General features: G+C 36.5%; 5 protein-coding genes across 8 annotated transcripts; 3 read left to right on the top strand and 2 right to left on the bottom strand.

Annotated features, from left to right (window-relative positions):
* Positions 1-282: 282 nt before the first annotated feature.
* Positions 283-2,943, top strand: LOC9314454 (1-aminocyclopropane-1-carboxylate synthase-like protein 1). Its single transcript, XM_002878340.2, has 4 exons — positions 283-727; positions 828-959; positions 1,269-1,429; positions 1,781-2,943. Exons 1-4 carry the CDS (start codon positions 578-580, stop codon positions 2,793-2,795), a joined length of 1,458 nt encoding a protein of 485 aa, XP_002878386.1. The 5' UTR covers positions 283-577; the 3' UTR covers positions 2,796-2,943.
* Positions 2,944-3,744: 801 nt separating this feature from the next.
* LOC9314453 (protein BPS1, chloroplastic) lies at positions 3,745-5,066 on the top strand. The gene has a single exon (XM_002878339.2). It carries the CDS (start codon positions 3,818-3,820, stop codon positions 4,931-4,933), a length of 1,116 nt encoding a protein of 371 aa, XP_002878385.2. The 5' UTR covers positions 3,745-3,817; the 3' UTR covers positions 4,934-5,066.
* Positions 5,067-5,166: 100 nt separating this feature from the next.
* On the top strand, positions 5,167-7,548 carry LOC9312687. 2 transcript variants are annotated; one of them, XM_021024483.1, is made up of 7 exons: positions 5,167-6,117; positions 6,340-6,410; positions 6,514-6,618; positions 6,689-6,807; positions 6,893-6,974; positions 7,091-7,262; positions 7,359-7,548. In XM_021024483.1, exons 1-6 carry the CDS (start codon positions 5,295-5,297, stop codon positions 7,235-7,237), a joined length of 1,347 nt encoding a protein of 448 aa, XP_020880142.1. In that variant the 5' UTR covers positions 5,167-5,294; the 3' UTR covers positions 7,238-7,262; positions 7,359-7,548. The 2 variants fall into 2 exon arrangements, with proteins under 2 accessions (XP_020880142.1, XP_002878384.1); XM_002878338.2 differs by having other exon boundaries at positions 7,088-7,262.
* A 92-nt stretch (positions 7,549-7,640) lies between these two features.
* Positions 7,641-10,195, bottom strand: LOC9312686 (probable polygalacturonase). Of its 3 annotated transcripts, none has more exons than XM_021024482.1 (5): positions 9,766-10,195; positions 8,998-9,470; positions 8,741-8,915; positions 8,570-8,640; positions 7,641-8,484 (listed from the first exon to the last, which is right to left on the bottom strand). In XM_021024482.1, the coding sequence occupies exons 2-5, from the start codon at positions 9,458-9,460 to the stop codon at positions 7,766-7,768; spliced, it is 1,428 nt and encodes a 475-aa protein (XP_020880141.1). In that variant the 5' UTR covers positions 9,461-9,470; positions 9,766-10,195; the 3' UTR covers positions 7,641-7,765. The 3 variants fall into 3 exon arrangements, with proteins under 3 accessions (XP_020880141.1, XP_002876618.1, XP_020880140.1); XM_002876572.2 differs by having other exon boundaries at positions 9,839-10,195; XM_021024481.1 differs by lacking the exon at positions 9,766-10,195 and having other exon boundaries at positions 7,695-8,484; positions 8,998-9,557.
* Positions 10,196-11,372: 1,177 nt separating this feature from the next.
* Positions 11,373-18,074, bottom strand: LOC9314452 (RAB6A-GEF complex partner protein 1). Its single transcript, XM_021024480.1, has 23 exons — positions 17,704-18,074; positions 17,488-17,595; positions 17,074-17,222; positions 16,901-16,982; positions 16,391-16,803; positions 15,672-16,104; positions 15,359-15,582; positions 14,957-15,152; positions 14,689-14,831; positions 14,443-14,617; positions 14,248-14,301; positions 13,952-14,131; positions 13,709-13,821; positions 13,405-13,587; positions 13,146-13,203; positions 12,868-12,927; positions 12,731-12,772; positions 12,508-12,635; positions 12,277-12,412; positions 12,115-12,192; positions 11,824-11,940; positions 11,685-11,747; positions 11,373-11,597 (listed from the first exon to the last, which is right to left on the bottom strand). Exons 1-23 carry the CDS (start codon positions 17,848-17,850, stop codon positions 11,496-11,498), a joined length of 3,384 nt encoding a protein of 1,127 aa, XP_020880139.1. The 5' UTR covers positions 17,851-18,074; the 3' UTR covers positions 11,373-11,495.
* Between the last annotated feature and the right edge of the window lie 140 nt (positions 18,075-18,214).

The raw sequence follows: 18,214 nt of genomic DNA, 5'->3' as shown, positions 1-18,214 counted from the left end.
CTTAAATTTTCAAATGTACCTTATGCATGGGTATATGTTTGTAACGTTCGTTGTCCTAATGTCTGAAAAAAATCTACAAATGCTACTCGTGCACAAAGTTATTCATCATCATTAAAAATATTTATTTATCAAAACTAGATTTTTCAGTTATAAAATTAATTGTGTTTTCATTTATTGATTATAAATAAATATAAATATTAATAATACTTGTTTTTGGTTATATAACAGTTCTCCTTTAAGAAAAACATGTTATATATTGGCATAGATATAAAAAAAAAAAAAAAAAAAAAAGACAGTTTGGCTGTAGGTGATAGCAACACTTAAAAAAGAGATTTTGGCTGTAGGTTTGACTTTATGGAAGCATATTTTGTCCCCACGAAAATTAATACTACTACTTTTATAGAAATCAGAAAATTTCAGTTAAGTTTCCTCATAACGGAAACAAGTTTCTTTCAAACGCTCGCTCTCAGGAACCCGTTATAAATAATCCTCAAATGCTCCCATTCATTTATATCACAAAGCAAGCTGACCCATAAAAAAAAATCACACACATTGTTCAATTTATTCTATCGGATAAATGTCTCAGCTACTATCCAAATTAGCCTCTAGTGACAAACACGGAGAAGCTTCGCCGTACTTTGATGGTTGGAAAGCTTACGACAATAATCCTTATCATCCAACTCATAATCCACATGGTGTTATTCAAATGGGTCTTGCCGAAAATCAAGTTCGTCTTCTTAATTACATCCTAATGAGCTCGTTACTTTTTTTTTGTCTTCTTCTAATAAGTTTTCTGTTTAATTTTATTTATTATGGTTTGCTTTCAGCTTTGTTCAGATTTGATCAAAGAATGGATAAGGAAAAATCCACAAGCATCTATTTGCACGGCGGAGGGAATTGACTCTTTCTCCGACATTGCTGTTTTTCAAGACTATCACGGTCTCAAACAATTTAGACAGGTATTTTTCTCATTTCTTATAACTTTGTATTAATATTATATATGATCATTTATTATATAAGGTATATACTTATATGTTACAGTATCAAGTATTTTTATGATTAACTATATATTAAGTTTATAAAACAAGAGAAGTGGTAAGTTTAATATATATAATATAGCTCATTTACGTAATCTTGTTTTAACTTACATTTATGGAAGATTATGAATTGAATTTATTCTAATATTCGAAATTTGAGATGTGTAGATTACTAGAACTAATAATTTGTTTCTAAATAATGTTTTGTTCGGGGACGGAAAAATAAAATAGGCGATTGCGGCGTTTATGGAGAGAGCGAGAGGCGGACGGGTGAGTTTTGAGGTGGAGAGGGTGGTGATGAGCGGAGGAGCCACCGGAGCAAATGAGACGCTCATGTTCTGTCTTGCTGATCCCGGCGATGCTTTTCTCGTCCCTACTCCATATTATGCAGCGTACGCATTTACACACACACACACACATATTTTACTAGTATTCATATAAATATTGTTTTAATTGATAGTTAAAAAGACAAATAAATTAGTGATTTTGATGTTACAAAAATAGAATTAGTGATTTTGTTACTGTATAACTTTTTGCCTGGTCAAAAACAAAAGTCTCTTTTGATAAGGGTTTTCAAAATATACCTCATTTGATTGATTCAATATTTTGGTAAGCAACCCCGTCCACACAAGTTACAACTTTCATCACATTGTCCATTGACTCTTCACAAAAGTCACACCATTAATTAACACTTGCATGACTTGCTCTTCAGTACTAATTCATGGGTTTATTAAACATTTCAGATTCGACAGAGACTTAAGGTGGAGAACTGGAATTAGAATAATCCCTGTGGAATGTAACAGCTCAAACAATTTCCAGGTTACAAAACAAGCCCTAGAATCAACGTATCTTAAGGCCCAAGAAACCGGTATCAAGATCAAAGGCCTGATCATCGCAAACCCATCAAACCCTCTTGGAACATCTCTTGATCGAGAAACTCTTGAAAGCCTTGTCAGCTTCATCAACGACAAGCAAATTCATTTAGTATGCGACGAAATCTACGCAGCAACGGTTTTTGCAGAACCGAAATTCATCAGTGTTGCAGAGATCATCCTAGAGATGGTTCATGTTAACCGTGATCTGATCCATATCGTTTACAGTCTTTCAAAGGACATGGGTCTCCCCGGTTTCCGGGTTGGAGTGGTTTACTCTTACAACGATGTTGTTGTGTCCTGCGCAAGGAAGATGTCGAGTTTTGGATTGGTCTCGTCGCAGATACAAAGTTTTGTAGCTGCTATGTTGTCTGATCAAAGGTTTGTCGATAACATTCTTGTTGAGGTTTCAAAGAGAGTAGCAAAGAGACACCATATGTTCACGGAAGGGCTTGAAGAGATGGGGATTTCTTGCTTGAGAAGCAACGCAGGTTTATACGTCTTGATGGATTTAAGGCAGATGCTTAAGGATCAGACATTTGAGTCCGAAATAGCGCTTTGGCGAGTGATTATCAATAAGGTCAAGATTAATATCTCTCCTGGCTCGTCGTTTCACTGCTCTGAGCCAGGTTGGTTCCGAGTTTGCTTTGCTAATATGGACGAAGACACACTCCAAATTGGACTTGAGAGAATCAAAGACTTTGTACTTGGAGACAAAGCCTCCAAGAACAAGAATTGTAACTGCATTTGCAACAACAAAAGGGAGAACAAGAAACGTAAGAGTTTTCAAAAGAATCTCAAACTGAGTTTCTCTTCGATGATGTATGATGAACATGTTAGGTCACCAAAGTTGATGTCCCCTCATTCACCGTTGCTCCGAGCTTAAAATTGGTTTTATGATTATACTCAAATAGATTGTGTCTATTAGTCTATATCTATGTTACAAATTACATGTTTCAATAAACAAAATTCAGATTGAAACTATCTAACTATCGATATTTATATAAAAATAAGGATGAAGTTTTAATTTTGCATATGTTTTGCTCGTAAATTGCTTATTTTTTTAATTTATTTTTAATCAAAATTTACAATAGTAAACTAGAACTTTGATACAAATTTAAATATCACTTTGGACTTGAGATATATTTGGATTGATCATGTGTACATGCCAAATTTTAAATTGTTCTTATTTTAGTTAATTACAAATTATAAATTTTTAAAACATGTCAAAATCTAATCAGAAAGATTTGATTAGCTTTTTCTCTGATTTTTGTTTTACTAGATAGAAAGATTGTCATTTGTAAATCGCAGATATATAAAGATACTCTCTTAATTTGTTGATTATGATTTACTTCTTTTCTTATAGATGTTGTGTTAACTTAAATTTATACCATTTGTTTTTTTTGGTAGGAAAATTTATACCATTTGTCGAATAAAAAGAAACTTTATCCTTGTTTTAAAAAGAAAGTATATCATATCGCTAGAACTCTTTAAAAAATGTTACTTTGAATTATCTTTTCTTAAATCAAAAATTTTATTATCTTTTTTTATTTCATAAAAATATTATATCTATTTTTTGCTATAATTTTTTTCTTTTTCAAATTTTCAATTAATGATTTTGACCCAAACTATCCATATAATGAATAAATCCATCCGTAATTAATGATAAAATAACAAAGGCAGAAGAAGGATTACTATAAATATAACTTCCCTAATTTATATCAACACATCACGGGATAGTAATATTTATTACGATTTACTATCTTAATAATACCTAAAATTTGTGGTACATTTCTCGTCTACCTACATCCATACATTTTGTTGTGATTTCTAAAAACTTAGGAAGGTGTATATAGTTCTCGTTCATTATTGAATTGTGATTTTCCTTTCGAATTTTCTTCGACATCAATGTTCATATACACACCACAGTTTATTAAACAAATCGAAATTCTGATGACTATTTTTGGTTTTTTATTTCACAGAATCTTTTGGAAGATGAGCTCAAAAAAAGGGACTACGCCGCAATGTTTCTTCAAGCCAAAGAAATATTTCAGGATGTTGTTTCCAAATAGCTCAAATTTATCATCTCCAATATTGAACAACTTTGAGTCATCATTAACCGAGAGATTGAAGAAACTCATACCTCAAAACAAAGATGAGATTCTCACCTTACCTTGGATGATTATTGCTATGGAATTACTTTATGATACACATAATGATATAAACATCATGATCACTGATCTCAAGCTTCATGATATGACTGATCCGGATCATGGATCTTGGTGTGAAGTTTACATGAAAATAAATGTAAAATTTCTGGATCTTTTTAACGCTTTTAGCTCCTTGCTCTTAAGCATGAACCATGGCATTTTATGCTTAAAGCTCCTTAGGCATAAATTAGAAATGAAATCTGAGGATCAATGCACTGAGATTTGTTCCACACTTGATAGTTGGAGGGAAAATATTACCGCGGAAATCTCTAAATGCCGCAAAGTTCTTGGGAGATATGTTAAATCATTAAACTTTCATAAAGTCAAGAATTGTATCAAAGTAGCAAAAGTTTTTATGAAGGCGTTTTATGCGGCTAATGTTCTTACGGCTTATATCTGCAGTGTGTTTGTGATAGTTTTGTCGAATTCCGACAAAGATATTTTGCCTATACATGTCTCGAAGCAATCATTGTGGAAAAAAGATTTCTTGGATTTGCAGACTATCGTAAACGTCAAAACAAGAGATATTCTATCCTCTGATGGAACAATGGTACTTAAAGAGTTAGAATCTGTTGCTGCCAAAATGAAGAAGATGTATCTTACAATTCAAGAAGGTGATGATCTTGTTCAAGAATTGTTTGAGGAATCTATTGTGGAATGCAAAGAAGAAGTCGAGAAACTGGATCAAAGGGTAGATGAACTCTCAAGGAAAATTGACAACTTGTCTAGTATAACCTTTAAAGGACGTCAAACCATTCGTGAAGGTTTATTTGATTCAATGATAAAGGAGTTAACTCATGAACCACATATATAATAATTAAATCTCATTTTTTCTTTATCTTTAGACCATGCCTCTAAATACCATATATGTACATTAAATCCATTTTACAACTATTTAGAAACAAATAAATTGAACTCATGACCTTATATTATCTTCTTCTCGATTGAGCATATTTTTAATTTTACTCATTTTCTCTCAGTATTGTCATCTCTTTAAGTAAGTACTGAACAAGTGAACAACAAAACCCTATAGGAGGCCATAGGAGGCCCAATTGATCGTATTAGAATCCATAGAAGGCCCAATATCTCGATGATTGTTTTTTTTTAAGGGTTTCTTTACAATTTCCACAGCCAGCATTCTTCCAATTTTGAGGTTTCTCAAAACAAATATTGATATGACGAGCAACAAGGATAATGACTTGAAGAAGAAGAGTGAAGGTAACGTATCCATAGAAGATCGTGCTAGCAAGCTCATGGCCGAAGGAGATACGCTGTTCAAAAACAAAGATTGGGCTGGTGCTATCAAGATCTACGAAAAGGGGCTTCATTGCCTCACCAAGGGCCACAGATACAGAGCTATGTTTCATGACAGACTTTCGTATTGTTTGATGCACATTGAACCTATCAACTATAAGATGATAGCCAGTCAGTGTTCCAAGGCGCTTCACATTAAGCCTGATGATTCTCGACCACTTTTAAGAAGAGCTCAAGCTTATGAAGCTCTTGGAAAGATTAGCATGGCTCTGGCTGATTTAAATAAGCTTTTAAAAGCTAACCCCACTCTCGAAAAGGCCAAGGACATGTGGTATAGGTTATCCATGATACAGGAGTTAAAGAAAAAACGTGCAATCGAGTTTAAGGCATTGGAGGAGGAGTGGGAGAAAGAAGCTTCTGTTGATAAGGAGGCATTGGAGGAGGTACGGGAGAAAGAAGGTTCTGTTTCTTCTGTTGATCTTGCGATCGAGAAATGGGACGAGGAATGGGAGAAAGGAAGTTCAGTTTCTGATGAGATGGAGGAATTAAATAAAACAGGTTCAGCTTCTAATGAGGTGAAGGAATTAGAGATCATGGAGCTGTCCTTTGAAAAGCTGTTCAGTAGGCTCTTTGGAAAGGAAGAGATACGTATCCTGATGGCCGGTCTTGATGCTACTGGTAAGACAATGATCATGGACAAGCTTAAGCATGGAGAGATCATGATCACTACGACTGCAACCCTTGGTGAGTTCTTAAACGCTTTCTTGGATGGGAAATTGACACCAATTTTTTCTGCATTCATCTAAATAGTTTGGATAGAATTCTTAGATTTTGGTTGGAATGGATTTGTTGATATAATTATGAAATAAATTTTTAGTTTCAAACTTGAATAAATATTTTCGTAGGTTGGTCTTTTTCTACTTGTTCAAAGGTTGACAATTCTTTCTTTTCTTTGTTTGTTGCTAGATTGCAATGTGGAGACTGTGGAATACAAGAACATTAACTTTAGCGTGTGGGATGTCTGGGGTGAAGACAAGGTATTGTCATTACATTCCTTTGTAATGCATCTATCTAGAATTAACAAGCTAATTCCAGCTATTCCACTATAACTGTGTGTTTTTTTTTTGTTTGCTCATCCAGAGGCACTACTTCCACCACACACACGGGCTGATCTTTGTGGTGGACTGCAATGACGGTGACAGTATTGTGGAAGCTAAAGACGAGCTTCACTTAATGATGAAAAAGGTACATACAACTCAAAACATATCAATTTTGATTTGACATTCTTATATATGCTTCCTTTGAACTGTTGCAGGGTGAGTTGAGAGATGCAGTGCTTCTCGTCTTTGCTAACAACCAAGCTCTTCCAAACGCGATGAACACCGATGATATAACTGACAAACTTGAGCTGCACTCTCTCCATCAACAAGTCTGGTAAGCTTAAACAAAGAAAAAAAAAAACTAAACCGTAACATCTAGAAACAGGAAGATGATGTAAATCGTTGGTGGCTTTTAACAGGTGCATCCACGAGACTTGTGCTTCCTCTGGATATGGGCTCTATAAGGGACTTGACTGCCTTTCCAAGAACATCGCATACAAGGTATAATATAAAAAATTTAGTGTCTACAACTTTTGTAGTTTAACTTTGTATTGCTGAAGACTTCATCAAACCAGTTGTTTCACTCTCTTTTTTTTTTTTGCTTGTGTTGTTAGAAGGATTTTAGTGATGCAGAGCTCATAATAGATACTGATCTTTTGGAATATTTCTTTGGGGAGAAAATATTATGTGAGTTTGGGGCGAGACAACGAGAACAAGGTTCTAGACTACTGACAACTTCGACCTTGTATGGAATGGAAAGATAGATCGTGGCAGCCATATCAAGAAAAGGTAGTTATTTACGTTTCTGTGTTACTAAACACCATTGGGTGTATTTGAATTTGTTGTAAAAGATGCATTGAAACATAAAGTGTGTTCCAATTTCAGTCTTTGGGTAGCAAGCAGAATCCGCATGTAGTTGAACACGAAATGGAGTTGAATCCAAAGCAGAAGCCCACAACGTGTTGACAATACTACTTCTTGCAGCAGAAGCTCACAAGGTGTTACACCGTATCCAACTTCTGCTAGGTCAAGACATAAGGGGCAGTCGAAGGTTAGAAATTACAATGATTATGTTGCTGCTAATAAGCGGTCTTCCAACTTCTTGTGTTGATTCTGTTTCTTTGTGAACAAGTAACCATTGAGTCCAGTCTTGTCTCAGCTTCTCTGTTTCGTCTCCCAATCTCACTTTGATTTGTTCACTTTCTATGGATACAACACATATACTTGTTCTCACAGATAATCTCTGCAGAGAAATTAGTAAATTTGAAATTATGTTTTAGATTACAAGATTGCTAACTCATTTGATAACTACAAGTCTTAAGCTCAACATTATCAATCTCCAACACATCAGTCGGAAAATCACATCCACCGTCAATCATCTTCTTCTTCGTCTCCGATTCTTGTCCATCAAGCAAATCACAAGGCTTAGGATCAACACCACTCGTAACACCTTCAACATCACTACACATCCAAATCGCTTTCTTATGTTTAGCCGCCATAGAAATCGTTGCATTCGAAATACAAATCCCAGTAAACGGATCTCCAGAGATTCCCTCTAACCTTCCCGCCATAGAAACATTCTCAGCTACAATATCTCTGTAATTAATCCCGGTTATCTCCGGTAGAGCGTGAGGATCATAATGAGAATCAGCATGAGCTTTGTAATTTCCGGTCATCCAAAAAACCCATTTCATCGTGTGTAGATTCATTCCTTTAACGTATATGTTCTTCACGAAAGCTCCTCTTCCCACGGCGGTTTTTATCCGTACGCCGGATTCTGTTTGGTATGCGGTGATATCTTCCGCTCTCACGTCTTCGATTCCGCCGGACATTTCGCTTCCGAGAGCGATCGCGGCGCTGTAAGGTGAGATACAGGTTAATCTACGGATCACGAGGTGCTTCGTCGGCATTCCGAATGAGATTCCGTATTCGTCCCATCCGCTTTTCACGGCGATGCAATCGTCCCCGGAGATTATGTAACAGTCTTCGATCCTCGTGTTCGTGCAAGAATCTGAACTCAAAATCAAAATTAGAGAAACAAAGTAGGAGAATTTGGAGTAATTCGAATTGATTCCGAGAATTTGGCGGCGACGAACCTGGATTGATTCCGTCGGTGTTCGGAGATTTCACCGGAGCGATGATCGTAACGCCTTTCACGATGATATTGCTGCCACGTTGGATATTTTAATTAATAAATTAAATCGTACGGTGGTTATGGTGAGGGTGCATGGTATTAGATGAGAGTGTGACACAGGATATAACTTTACCTACTATACACTGGGTGGATGTTCCACGATGGAGAATCAAGGAACGTTAGATTTGATATCTGAATTGTATCTGAGAACATTAACTCAATCAGGTACGGGCGAGTGTATTTTAGCTTGCCACCGTGGAATTTTTGCCACCAAAACGATCCTTGACCGTCGATTGTACCGTTGTTCCCTGCAAATAACATCCAACGGCTCCGGTTTTTTCTTTCAAATTTTTCGAATTATTAAAAAGAAAAAGAAGAATGAAACTTTACCGGTGATAATTACGTCGGAGAGATTAGTTCCGAAGAAGAGACTAGCGAATCTTCCACCGGCGGCGTCACGTCCTCGTCCGTAAGAAGGCAAAGCCTTTAGAATTGGGTATTCGTTTAAGTCTTGAGCAGCGAGAAGAATTGCGTCTTTGTGAAGAAACAGAGTGAAATGGCTTGTGAGGTTGAAACTACCGGTGAGCCATTTCCCGGCGGGTACAAAGAGCTGAGCTCCACCGTCAGATGAGTATTGGCTGAGATGATCTACGGCGCTCTGGAAGGCCTTTGTGTTTAGCGTCTTGCCGTCTCCGACACCACCATACTCTGTTATGGAGGCACTATGTGATCTGCAAGTAATTGCTGTGTACTCGAATGTTTCAAATGACTGTAATACCCTTCGTCCTTGAGAAGTGGTTATGAGGTTTGAGAGGGTTATGATGGTAACTATGCAAGCGAGTATGTTCTTCATGGTTTTGTATCTGAAAAAGAAGAATGAGAGAGAGTTAGATTAGGGAAAAAGTTTGAGTATCGGATTAGTTACTTAAGTTAGTTAAATAGGGCAATATAAAAGGTTGTATCTTAAAAAAAAAAAAAAAAAAAAAAAAAGGTTGTATCTTTTTTCGTAGTTTGGTAAATGGGTGCATGTGAAAGGTTAGTAATTGTTGAAAAGTTTTGTTTATTGAGAATGAGAGATAATCAATGAGTTTTGTTGAACAACTTTTGGGTGAAAGAAAAAGAGAGTTTTATGTAAATGAGACATAGTGAACAACTAACATTTGAAAGCAAAATGGTGGAATTGTTTATAAATGTGTGTGTGTTTGTGTTTGAGAGAGAGAAAGAGAATTACTTGTGACTTGTGAGCCCTTTGTGAGTGTGGAGAGGCTAAATGGTTTGATGAGGATGTAAGTGGAGAAAATATGAGTATTTATAAGCGGATAAAAATAATGGAGAAAAGAAGAAGAAATATTCAAACTTTTTGTCTGAATGTTTGATGATCTTATAGCTCTGCAATGATTTTATCACTTAGTGGTATCAATTGATTGGAAGATATAGCGGTAACAGTGTCTTTCGAAAATGCTGAAGCAGTAGCAAATAGAGACATATCCTTATTGTGGCTAATATACTAGAAAACAAACAGAGGTTTATAGTTGGTGTGGCCATAATTGTTTTAAACGTAACGATGAAGTTCGAGTACTGACTATGAAGAGGAGATTAAGTTAACTTATTATGGTCTCTAGCCTGAATGGATTATGTGTATAAGGTATTAAGGTTGTGTCATAACTCTAAATCGAATTCATAATCGTGTTCATTGCTATACGTATTATAGAAAATCATATAACGATCATTCGGCTCAATCACAAAATCTTCTTTACATGTGTTGCATGTATCTTTCCAAACATATAACAATCATAATTTGTTTAAACTAGGAGAGAATGTGAGGTGAGTACAACGTCAATTCCTTTACTTCGTTTGTTTATTCACGGGTTTTAATGTGTGAGGTTTTTTTTTGCATCTGAAAAGGATATGATACAAGAATGGGTGATTGTCTCTTTGTGACTTGTGACTTATTATGAGAGTAGAGTATACATACATCACTTGTTTGTCTCTTTCGACGTGGCTACTAAGTTTTACATTACCATCTTATACTACTCGGTAGTTACTACTTACGGCAATTAGTTTTTATAAAGAAAAAGTTCGAAATAAAACTATCTTAAGTGAAGTAACATGGACTATGCAAATTTGGGGGGCATACAAGAGCATCTCCAATTATGCATATAACATATATGGGAATGAGAATGTGTGAAGCCATGTTAAGTCATAAGATAAGCTTACAGATTATCCTTAATATTTTGTCTAATTTTCATTATTGTTGTTTTTTTTTTTTTTCATAAAAGAGCATCTCCAATTTTGTTATTGTTGCTTTTCTGGTTTTGTAATTAGGCTCTCGTGAACTTTGGGGTTGTCCCACTTTCACTCCACTCATCCCCACTTCTGCCGACCCACTTCTGCCGCCTCCATACTTACTCACGGTCACGGGTGCTTATGCTTATCTTACTTTTCAGTTTTTATTATTAATACAACTCTTTTTTTTTTTTCTCGGAATTTTTTATAAATTTGAATCTAGTCAGCATTCATATACTCTTGTTCCAAAATTTGTTGATTTGAATAAACAGAACATGTTACACTAAATAGTAAATTAAAATACATATACGTTATCTTTTTTATGTTGGATTTATATACACGCACATTCCACAAAATGCACAATTTTTTTTCCAATTTTTTTTCAATTTCATGCTGTAACAATTGGATTACTTAGGCCAAACATGATATGACTTCTACATTTCTTTTCCTTTCTATTGAGACCAAAATAACTAAATAAATAGTAAAAGTATGTGAGGTGATGTATTTCTTATTTCTTCTGAAAATTAATGTTATCTACACGAATGCGAAAACTCAGGCAGAAAATGTTTAATGTGAACAAGCTTCAAAAATATAGTGATTTATCAAGAGATGGAACCTCTATTGCTTTCTTCTCGTGAGGTCGCTGAGAGTTTTTCCTCTAAAATCTGAAGCAAGTCATGGTACTGCGCGAAAGCCAAGTGAGACTGAAACAAAGAACAAGTTTTTAAGAGGAGACCGTGACACGTGATGAAGAATGGGGATAGATTGTTATGGAAACAAGAGTTTGTTACCTCTAATGTCATGCTATATGCTTTCCACAACCGTAGATCATACCGGAAAATATCATAAAGAACCTGCGTAAAACAATCTGGTAATGTCACTGTGATGCTTCAAAGTTGTGATAACTGTGGAAATCGAAAAGATTATTACCTCGGACCGTTGTAAAAGAGTGGCAAGAACAACTATCCATTCTTTGAATTTGACAGAACACATCTGAGCCAATAGAAACTCTGCATCTAACCTGTTCTGTAGCTCACTCATTTGCAGCTGAGGGATTTCAATTGTTAGACTTCGACGTAAGATAAATTTACTCAAAAATGCTGACTTTTACGATGCCATAGGGATCTATGTTTTAGTTTTCAAATTGTTTCAAGCAGCAGAATGAAAAGAAAAAAAACGAGTTTTGAGCATCAAAGAAACCACAATGGAGTTGATTCTTACCTTTTGCCCAATCAGTTCAAGTCCTGCAGCGAAATTCTGCAGCTGCGCACAACCATATCTTTCTCGTTGAAGAAAATCCTGGAATTTTGGTATTGTTAGTGAATATATACCTTACTGGGTCCAAGCATAAAACTGTGTGTAAGGTATAGATTGTCATCGTACCACGATATCAAACTGGGTGCCTTTGACGAATGCAACAAGCTTTGAAAGTTCTTTACCAGACATCAAGTAACTGGCATGACTTTCAAGTATGCTCTTTACAGAAGCAACATGAGGACTTTGCTCTTTGAATGAGGAGCTGCATCAGAGTCGCGTTATTCAAATGAAATTGATCAGAAGGCAATTGTATCACTCTAGAAAATCAAAAACCAGAATCAGAGTTGTAGTTTTTACCTCTTATCAAGTGATGATTTCTTATGGCTGGAACCGAAAATAAGAAACCCGAGAAGCTTAGGTGACAATGAATCTGATTCTGTTGGCGCCTGCTCGACGTCTCTTCCAGATCTTAGTAAGAACCTCACCTTACAGCATAATTTTCATAGAAAAACATCATTATTCAGGATTCACGCTTTGATTTACCCATTTTAAATAAACAACAAGAACATCAAATACATACTAGTTCTCCAGCAAGATCATAGAGGGACTCATCAAGTGTCGCCTGCAAATGTACAAATAAACTTAAGAACATAAAGAACAAAATTGACAAGAAAAGAGTCAAAAGATATAAATTCTACATGTGACAGCCGAAATTACCTGCAATAGCCGTAATGCACAGTACTGACTGACAGCAACACCTTCTAGTTTGGCAATCACCTGCACCATTTCTATACTTACGTACCATTCGAAATATAGCCTACTAAATTTCTACAGTTTCTATAGTTGCAACTCCATGCGCTTTATTGTCCCAAATTTTTTTTATCAAATGAAGACTCACACTGCTACTTGCCCAGTAACAAATAGAAGACTACGTTTTGTTGATACACCATTATTTAACTAAACATACTTGAGGGTTAAGGACTTCTGAATCTTACAAGTATATAGCAAGCTGCGGTTCGATACCATCTTCGCTGGAAGCAGTCCTCAAACAACCTAGACCCCAAAAGAGAATATCAAGTTTCATAGCACAGAATACAGTTTAGTCAACAAAAAGAGCAGACAAGATCAGTAAAGTTTGCCATCTGAGCAACTGCTAACTGTTCAAGTGTCTGGTACAGTAAACAACCTAGTTTCATAAGCATTACGAGAAACAAAAGAGAAACAAAGGCCAAACATGGAGACAGAGAAACATACGTTGTTGATATCCCAGCAGCAGAAAATAAATCAGCCCAGTGACGGGCATCGGTTTTTCTGGCTACATTCACAACCACATCATAGTACTCAGGGAAATTTTTTATTAAATCACAGGCTTTTTTCAAAAGGGATAACTTTTTAATATATCCAGGTCCTGAAATCTGGTTCCTGTTTGGATTTGGCCTGAAATTTGTAAATGCCACATTTTCAGTATAAAATCAAATGAGGTGAAGCAAGACAAGAAGGTTAAGTAAAAATTACAAAGAACAGAGATACTTGATAAAGTTTGATAGGCATTGGATACCTAGAAATCTCTGCATCAAAAACAGTGAAAAGAAGCCACTCCAGACAATGGGAGAAGTGAGGTTTCTCTGCCGATAATTGTGCTAAGAGTAACGCCTCTTCATTTTTATCTCTCTGTCCACAATATGAGAAAAACAGAATAAAGATTCTGAAAGAATAAAAATATTCGCAAGGGAGAAATGAATAAAGGAAGAAAGAAGAGATCATTCTAACTTAAGAAAAGAGAAGCCAGGACCAACAATACCTGAAGGAGGTGGCGGAGCAGGCAATGTAGTATAGTCTGAGCCTGGGGTGTAGGCTCAAAACAGGGAAACTCTGCGCTAGCCGAAAATGACATTCTTTGAGAAACTCCGACAACGACACCCACGTTTGGTAAAAGTCCCAAGGGATACACCTCACGATCAAATTCCAACTCTGGATCCAACTGAAGAGTGGAACATAATAAAAATGCACAAACAATTATGTTATAGACAATAAAAATCAGAACAAAAAGACAAGCTACCAATGGTGGTGAAAAATGGACTCAACTAGCATGCATACCTGCAGGAAATCCTCTTGCATAAAAGGATCATCCCCTAGAGAAGGATACCAAACCTGTAATATAGAATCTCATTGTTAAAAAATTTACGAAAGACAGGGATCAAATAGAGAGTTACAGTCAGACACTTTGGGGCAGGGCAACCTAGAAAAAAAAAAAAGTGGGCATAACAAGCAGCTTTGAAGCAGAAGAATTACCTGCATTCCTCGGTGTCCATAATCTAGCCAAGATACTTCCTCGACAAGATTTGTCTTCTCCTCCGATTGACCACATGTCACCCAAAATAGTTCAACTGAGTCTGTAAGTTCCCTCTCTCGTCCATCAACCAAATCAAGAAGTGAAAGCTCCCCGTTTCCCCTCAGTATAAGACATCTATGGAGACCACAAAGGCAATTAGAATGACAGCATAAACTGAAAGGATGTTCTACGTTATTGATGATTACCTTGAGGGTTCCCTGTCTGACAAATCAGAAGACAAATTATCATTATCCAACTCGCCTTCTCTCGGGTGCTGGTCAGGAACAAATCGCATTGCTGCTGGATGGCTCTTTGCAGTCATGATGGACAACTCTCTTACTGTGGAAAGCTGTTTGTCATTTAATCACTTTAAGGTGCATGAAAAGCAACTCAAGCGCTCACATTTGGAAGTTAAAAAGATATAATTTACTGGAAATGATGCAGAGAAGAAAATGAACCGCAATAACTAACTACCTGTAGATCTACTTTGCTTGAAGGTGTCAATTCGCCATATATCTTCACATGGTAGACGTGGATGACAAACGGAAGATAAGATACAAGTATATAATCCTGGTACACATCCATCACCATTGGTTTGCCAAGCAGCACTTTACGACAAAGTAAAGAGCTCTGATCAAGGTGATATCTTGGATAGAAAAGCAGTTCATATCTACAATAATTGCGAACATACACGTGAAATTAAACAATATTCAAAGACAAAATGCTCAGAAACGTTTATCACAATAATGTTATGTAAAAAATCTGGAAGAATTGCAAACACCATTCTACCAAAAGGCACTTTCTCTTCTTTGTAAACATTAATAAATATAGCCAGAAAACCATGATTAGAAACTAATAATATAGATCGGGCCTTACGTCTCAGAAGCTTCGATGTAGTTACAGATTACGACTATCTTCCCCAACCATAACAAACCCTTGCAATGAATCTGTTGTTCTTGACTGACATCTCCAAATACCCTCCACTTCTTAAACCTAACGTCATACAAAATCAGGCCATGTAAACCAGCAACCGCCAAGTATTTTCCATCCTCGCTAGCTGCCACATGTTGAACAGGCCAATTTTGGGTAATATAAGAAACCTGGACCAAGAAAACATATATAAGAAATTTATTTCGAAAGTGATACGATGAATAAACAAAAGTGGATAACGGATATGTTGATACTCAACTGGAAGTTTTAGATGTAAAAGCTTAAGCTCGTCAGTGTCCTCCGCCTGAACCATGAGTAGTCTATCATCACCATACATTACCTGACGAACATAAGTTTTTCCTGAAACTCCTCTATTTAAGCAACATTTCCCAAAAGAAAATGCAAGAATTCTATCACTTGATGCCTCCTCTGTAGCAAATAGTCTATATCCATATTCATCCCACTGGATGGCTGAAGTACCATTCATCAGTGGTTCGTATTTACTGTCTTGTTTTGGATTAATTTTAGGGGAAGATGTAGAACTCAATCCAATTTGGCGGACAGTTGACATCAATCGACATCCAGAAACAGACCAAACTGCAAGTCCTCTCGACTTCCACCCAACTGCAAAAGCAGAATTATCAGGCGTCCATGCAATGTTATTGACAGGCCCAGTGTAATCGGCTGAATAACTGCAAGTTTCAAAACAGCGTTATCAACCATGTACCCAAAATATCACGGGCGTGAAATAAACACAAGAAATAAAATTGAAAATCTTGAATAGATCAGCTTAGTTAAACTGGAATAAACCATTCAGCATTGCCTACCGAAGGCGTATAAACTTCCAGATATAGCATAATATTATGGTCTTTACACAACACCAGAATAAAACTACTCAGATATAGAGTAATACCCAAACCTTTCAAAACTAATATTAAAAAATAAACGTTCAACACAAAATAGTAACAAGTTACTTACCCCCAGTCATGCAAAGAAACTGTTCGTAAGAGAGAGATCGATTGTGACAGATCGTATAATTCCACCATCCCTTTTCTTGTACCCACAGCAAGAATTTGTTGCTCTGAAGCCACTGATGCACAAACAGCATCACCACCCAACTTCTTCTCAGCTTTAATGCTCTCAGTGTACTTTAAACCTTTCTTATTCACAGAGCATACTACTAGCTGCCCATCAGAATTTAACACAAACAATAACTTCGAGCGAGTGCAGAGTTCCAGCTGAACAATAGCCGATTTTGTTGAGAATTCATCATCAGATGCAAGTGCTGCTGAAGCTACTCCAGAGACTAGCCCATTACCAAGAGAGTAGGACAAGAGTCTATCATCGTTGCTATCAGAAGGGTGGGAGCCAATACTGAAAGCTCCACCAAACTACAAAGACAAACAAAAATTTAGAAATCAGGAATCTTGCACAAAGAATTCAAAAACCCCAAGAAGAAACTATGCAGATGAAGCAGATCTAAATTACCTCTCCTTTCCAGGAAATACTATATAAACATCCATCAGAAAGTCCCAAAAGCATAGTTTTGCTGTCCCTCACAAAATTGCTCCTGCACAGAGTGAAAGAATTGGCCTCACATTTCTAATCCCAGAACATTGACTGTGTAGACTCATACGGGCACGTACAGAAAAAGCACTTACACAGACAAGTCCTTCCCAGCAAAAGGGACCTGCTCACTTAGCAAAAGAGATATGGTCGCAAAAGACAACTCCGAGGGTTGTCTCTCTCCGGGTTTTACTCGTTTATCAGTAAACTTAATTTTATATATATGAAGGAAGAATGATGATGTCTGCAGATTAAAACCAAGAACAAAAAGAAAATGGTGAAAAGACATACAAGTGTGATAACAAAAACAGGTATCTTGATTAAACGATTCAAACAAGATACTAGTACTGAAATGAGAGGCGTAAGCTGAATGTTTGATATCATCAAGCTCTCAATATTAAAAACATGTTTTTTGCTCATTCTAACTACAATCTGGTGAAGATTCAAATAACTAGATTCTGTATACCAAATCAAGAAATTCTCAGCTAAGGAAGAAAGTAAGAACTTACAAGAAGAGCAATCAATTTGGAGTCTGGACTCCACACAGCTTGCAAATTCTCTCCTTCTTCTCGCACCGACCTGTCATCTCTCATATACTTTCCCAACCTCACTCGTTGCTAATTCCGGAAATTGAAATTCAAACAAAAAAGCTATAAGTTAACGAACTCTAGACTCCAATTACGAATCACAGTGACGAAATGCAGCTATGATGATAAAGCAAGCACCTGAGAAGAACCCCAAAGCTCCAAGTGAGACGGAGAAACAACCAGCAATAGCCGGCCGGCGAGCTTAAGGTACACGACTCGCTGAGAAGACGGACACGATCCTTCTAGAAGCGGGATCACCTGCGGCCATCCGTAAGCCATATACATCTTTGGCTATATCTCTTCTCCTCAAATGAAACTCTAATCCTCCTTGCCTATATCTCTCTATCTCTCTATCTCTACAATGGATCTGATTGATTCTGATGAGAAGAAATTACAGACTCTGTTCATATTACAGAGATCATTGAAACATTTTGTTGGAAAAAACAATTGGAAGAAGATGGATCTCGCAGATCCATACACGGAGCATCAAAATTTGGAATGCTGAAAAACCGACCGGTTTATAATGATCGGATTTTAATTTAATCGGTTTTTAAGTGTTGTACATGAAAACCGGATTTGTAAATGATGCCGTAAACAACTAAACATAATGGGCCAATGGGCCTCCTTTTTTCTTTTGACATGGCCTCCG

Source organism: Arabidopsis lyrata (assembly GCF_000004255.2).
Source record: "Arabidopsis lyrata subsp. lyrata unplaced genomic scaffold ARALYscaffold_5, whole genome shotgun sequence".
Lineage (NCBI taxonomy): Eukaryota > Viridiplantae > Streptophyta > Magnoliopsida > Brassicales > Brassicaceae > Arabidopsis > Arabidopsis lyrata.
The sequence above is the reverse complement of the archived record's forward strand: the minus strand, read 5'-3'. Positions and strand labels throughout refer to the sequence as shown.

What these genes read in the sequence shown, in the direction of transcription:
- LOC9314454 (XM_002878340.2), top strand. Translation starts at nt 578, where the DNA reads ATGTCTCAGCTACTATCCAAATTAGCCTCTAGTGACAAACACGGAGAA. An exon ending in GTCTCAAACAATTTAGACAG is followed by an intron (nt 960 to 1,268) that starts GTATTTTTCTCA and finishes AAAATAAAATAG; the next exon opens with GCGATTGCGGCGTTTATGGA. An exon ending in CCTACTCCATATTATGCAGC is followed by an intron (nt 1,430 to 1,780) that starts GTACGCATTTAC and finishes TAAACATTTCAG; the next exon opens with ATTCGACAGAGACTTAAGGT.
- LOC9314453 (XM_002878339.2), top strand. Translation starts at nt 3,818, where the DNA reads ATGTTCATATACACACCACAGTTTATTAAACAAATCGAAATTCTGATG.
- LOC9312687 (XM_002878338.2), top strand. Translation starts at nt 5,295, where the DNA reads ATGACGAGCAACAAGGATAATGACTTGAAGAAGAAGAGTGAAGGTAAC. An exon ending in CACTACGACTGCAACCCTTG is followed by an intron (nt 6,118 to 6,339) that starts GTGAGTTCTTAA and finishes GTTTGTTGCTAG; the next exon opens with ATTGCAATGTGGAGACTGTG. An exon ending in CCAAGAACATCGCATACAAG is followed by an intron (nt 6,975 to 7,087) that starts GTATAATATAAA and finishes TTGTGTTGTTAG; the next exon opens with AAGGATTTTAGTGATGCAGA.
- LOC9312686 (XM_021024482.1), bottom strand. Translation starts at nt 9,460, where the DNA reads ATGAAGAACATACTCGCTTGCATAGTTACCATCATAACCCTCTCAAAC. An exon ending in CTCCGACGTAATTATCACCG is followed by an intron (nt 8,916 to 8,997) that starts GTAAAGTTTCAT and finishes TGTTATTTGCAG; the next exon opens with GGAACAACGGTACAATCGAC. An exon ending in CACCGACGGAATCAATCCAG is followed by an intron (nt 8,485 to 8,569) that starts GTTCGTCGCCGC and finishes TTTTGAGTTCAG; the next exon opens with ATTCTTGCACGAACACGAGG.
- LOC9314452 (XM_021024480.1), bottom strand. Translation starts at nt 17,850, where the DNA reads ATGTATATGGCTTACGGATGGCCGCAGGTGATCCCGCTTCTAGAAGGA. An exon ending in TACATCGAAGCTTCTGAGAC is followed by an intron (nt 15,153 to 15,358) that starts GTAAGGCCCGAT and finishes CAATTATTGTAG; the next exon opens with ATATGAACTGCTTTTCTATC. An exon ending in CAAGCAAAGTAGATCTACAG is followed by an intron (nt 14,832 to 14,956) that starts GTAGTTAGTTAT and finishes AATGACAAACAG; the next exon opens with CTTTCCACAGTAAGAGAGTT.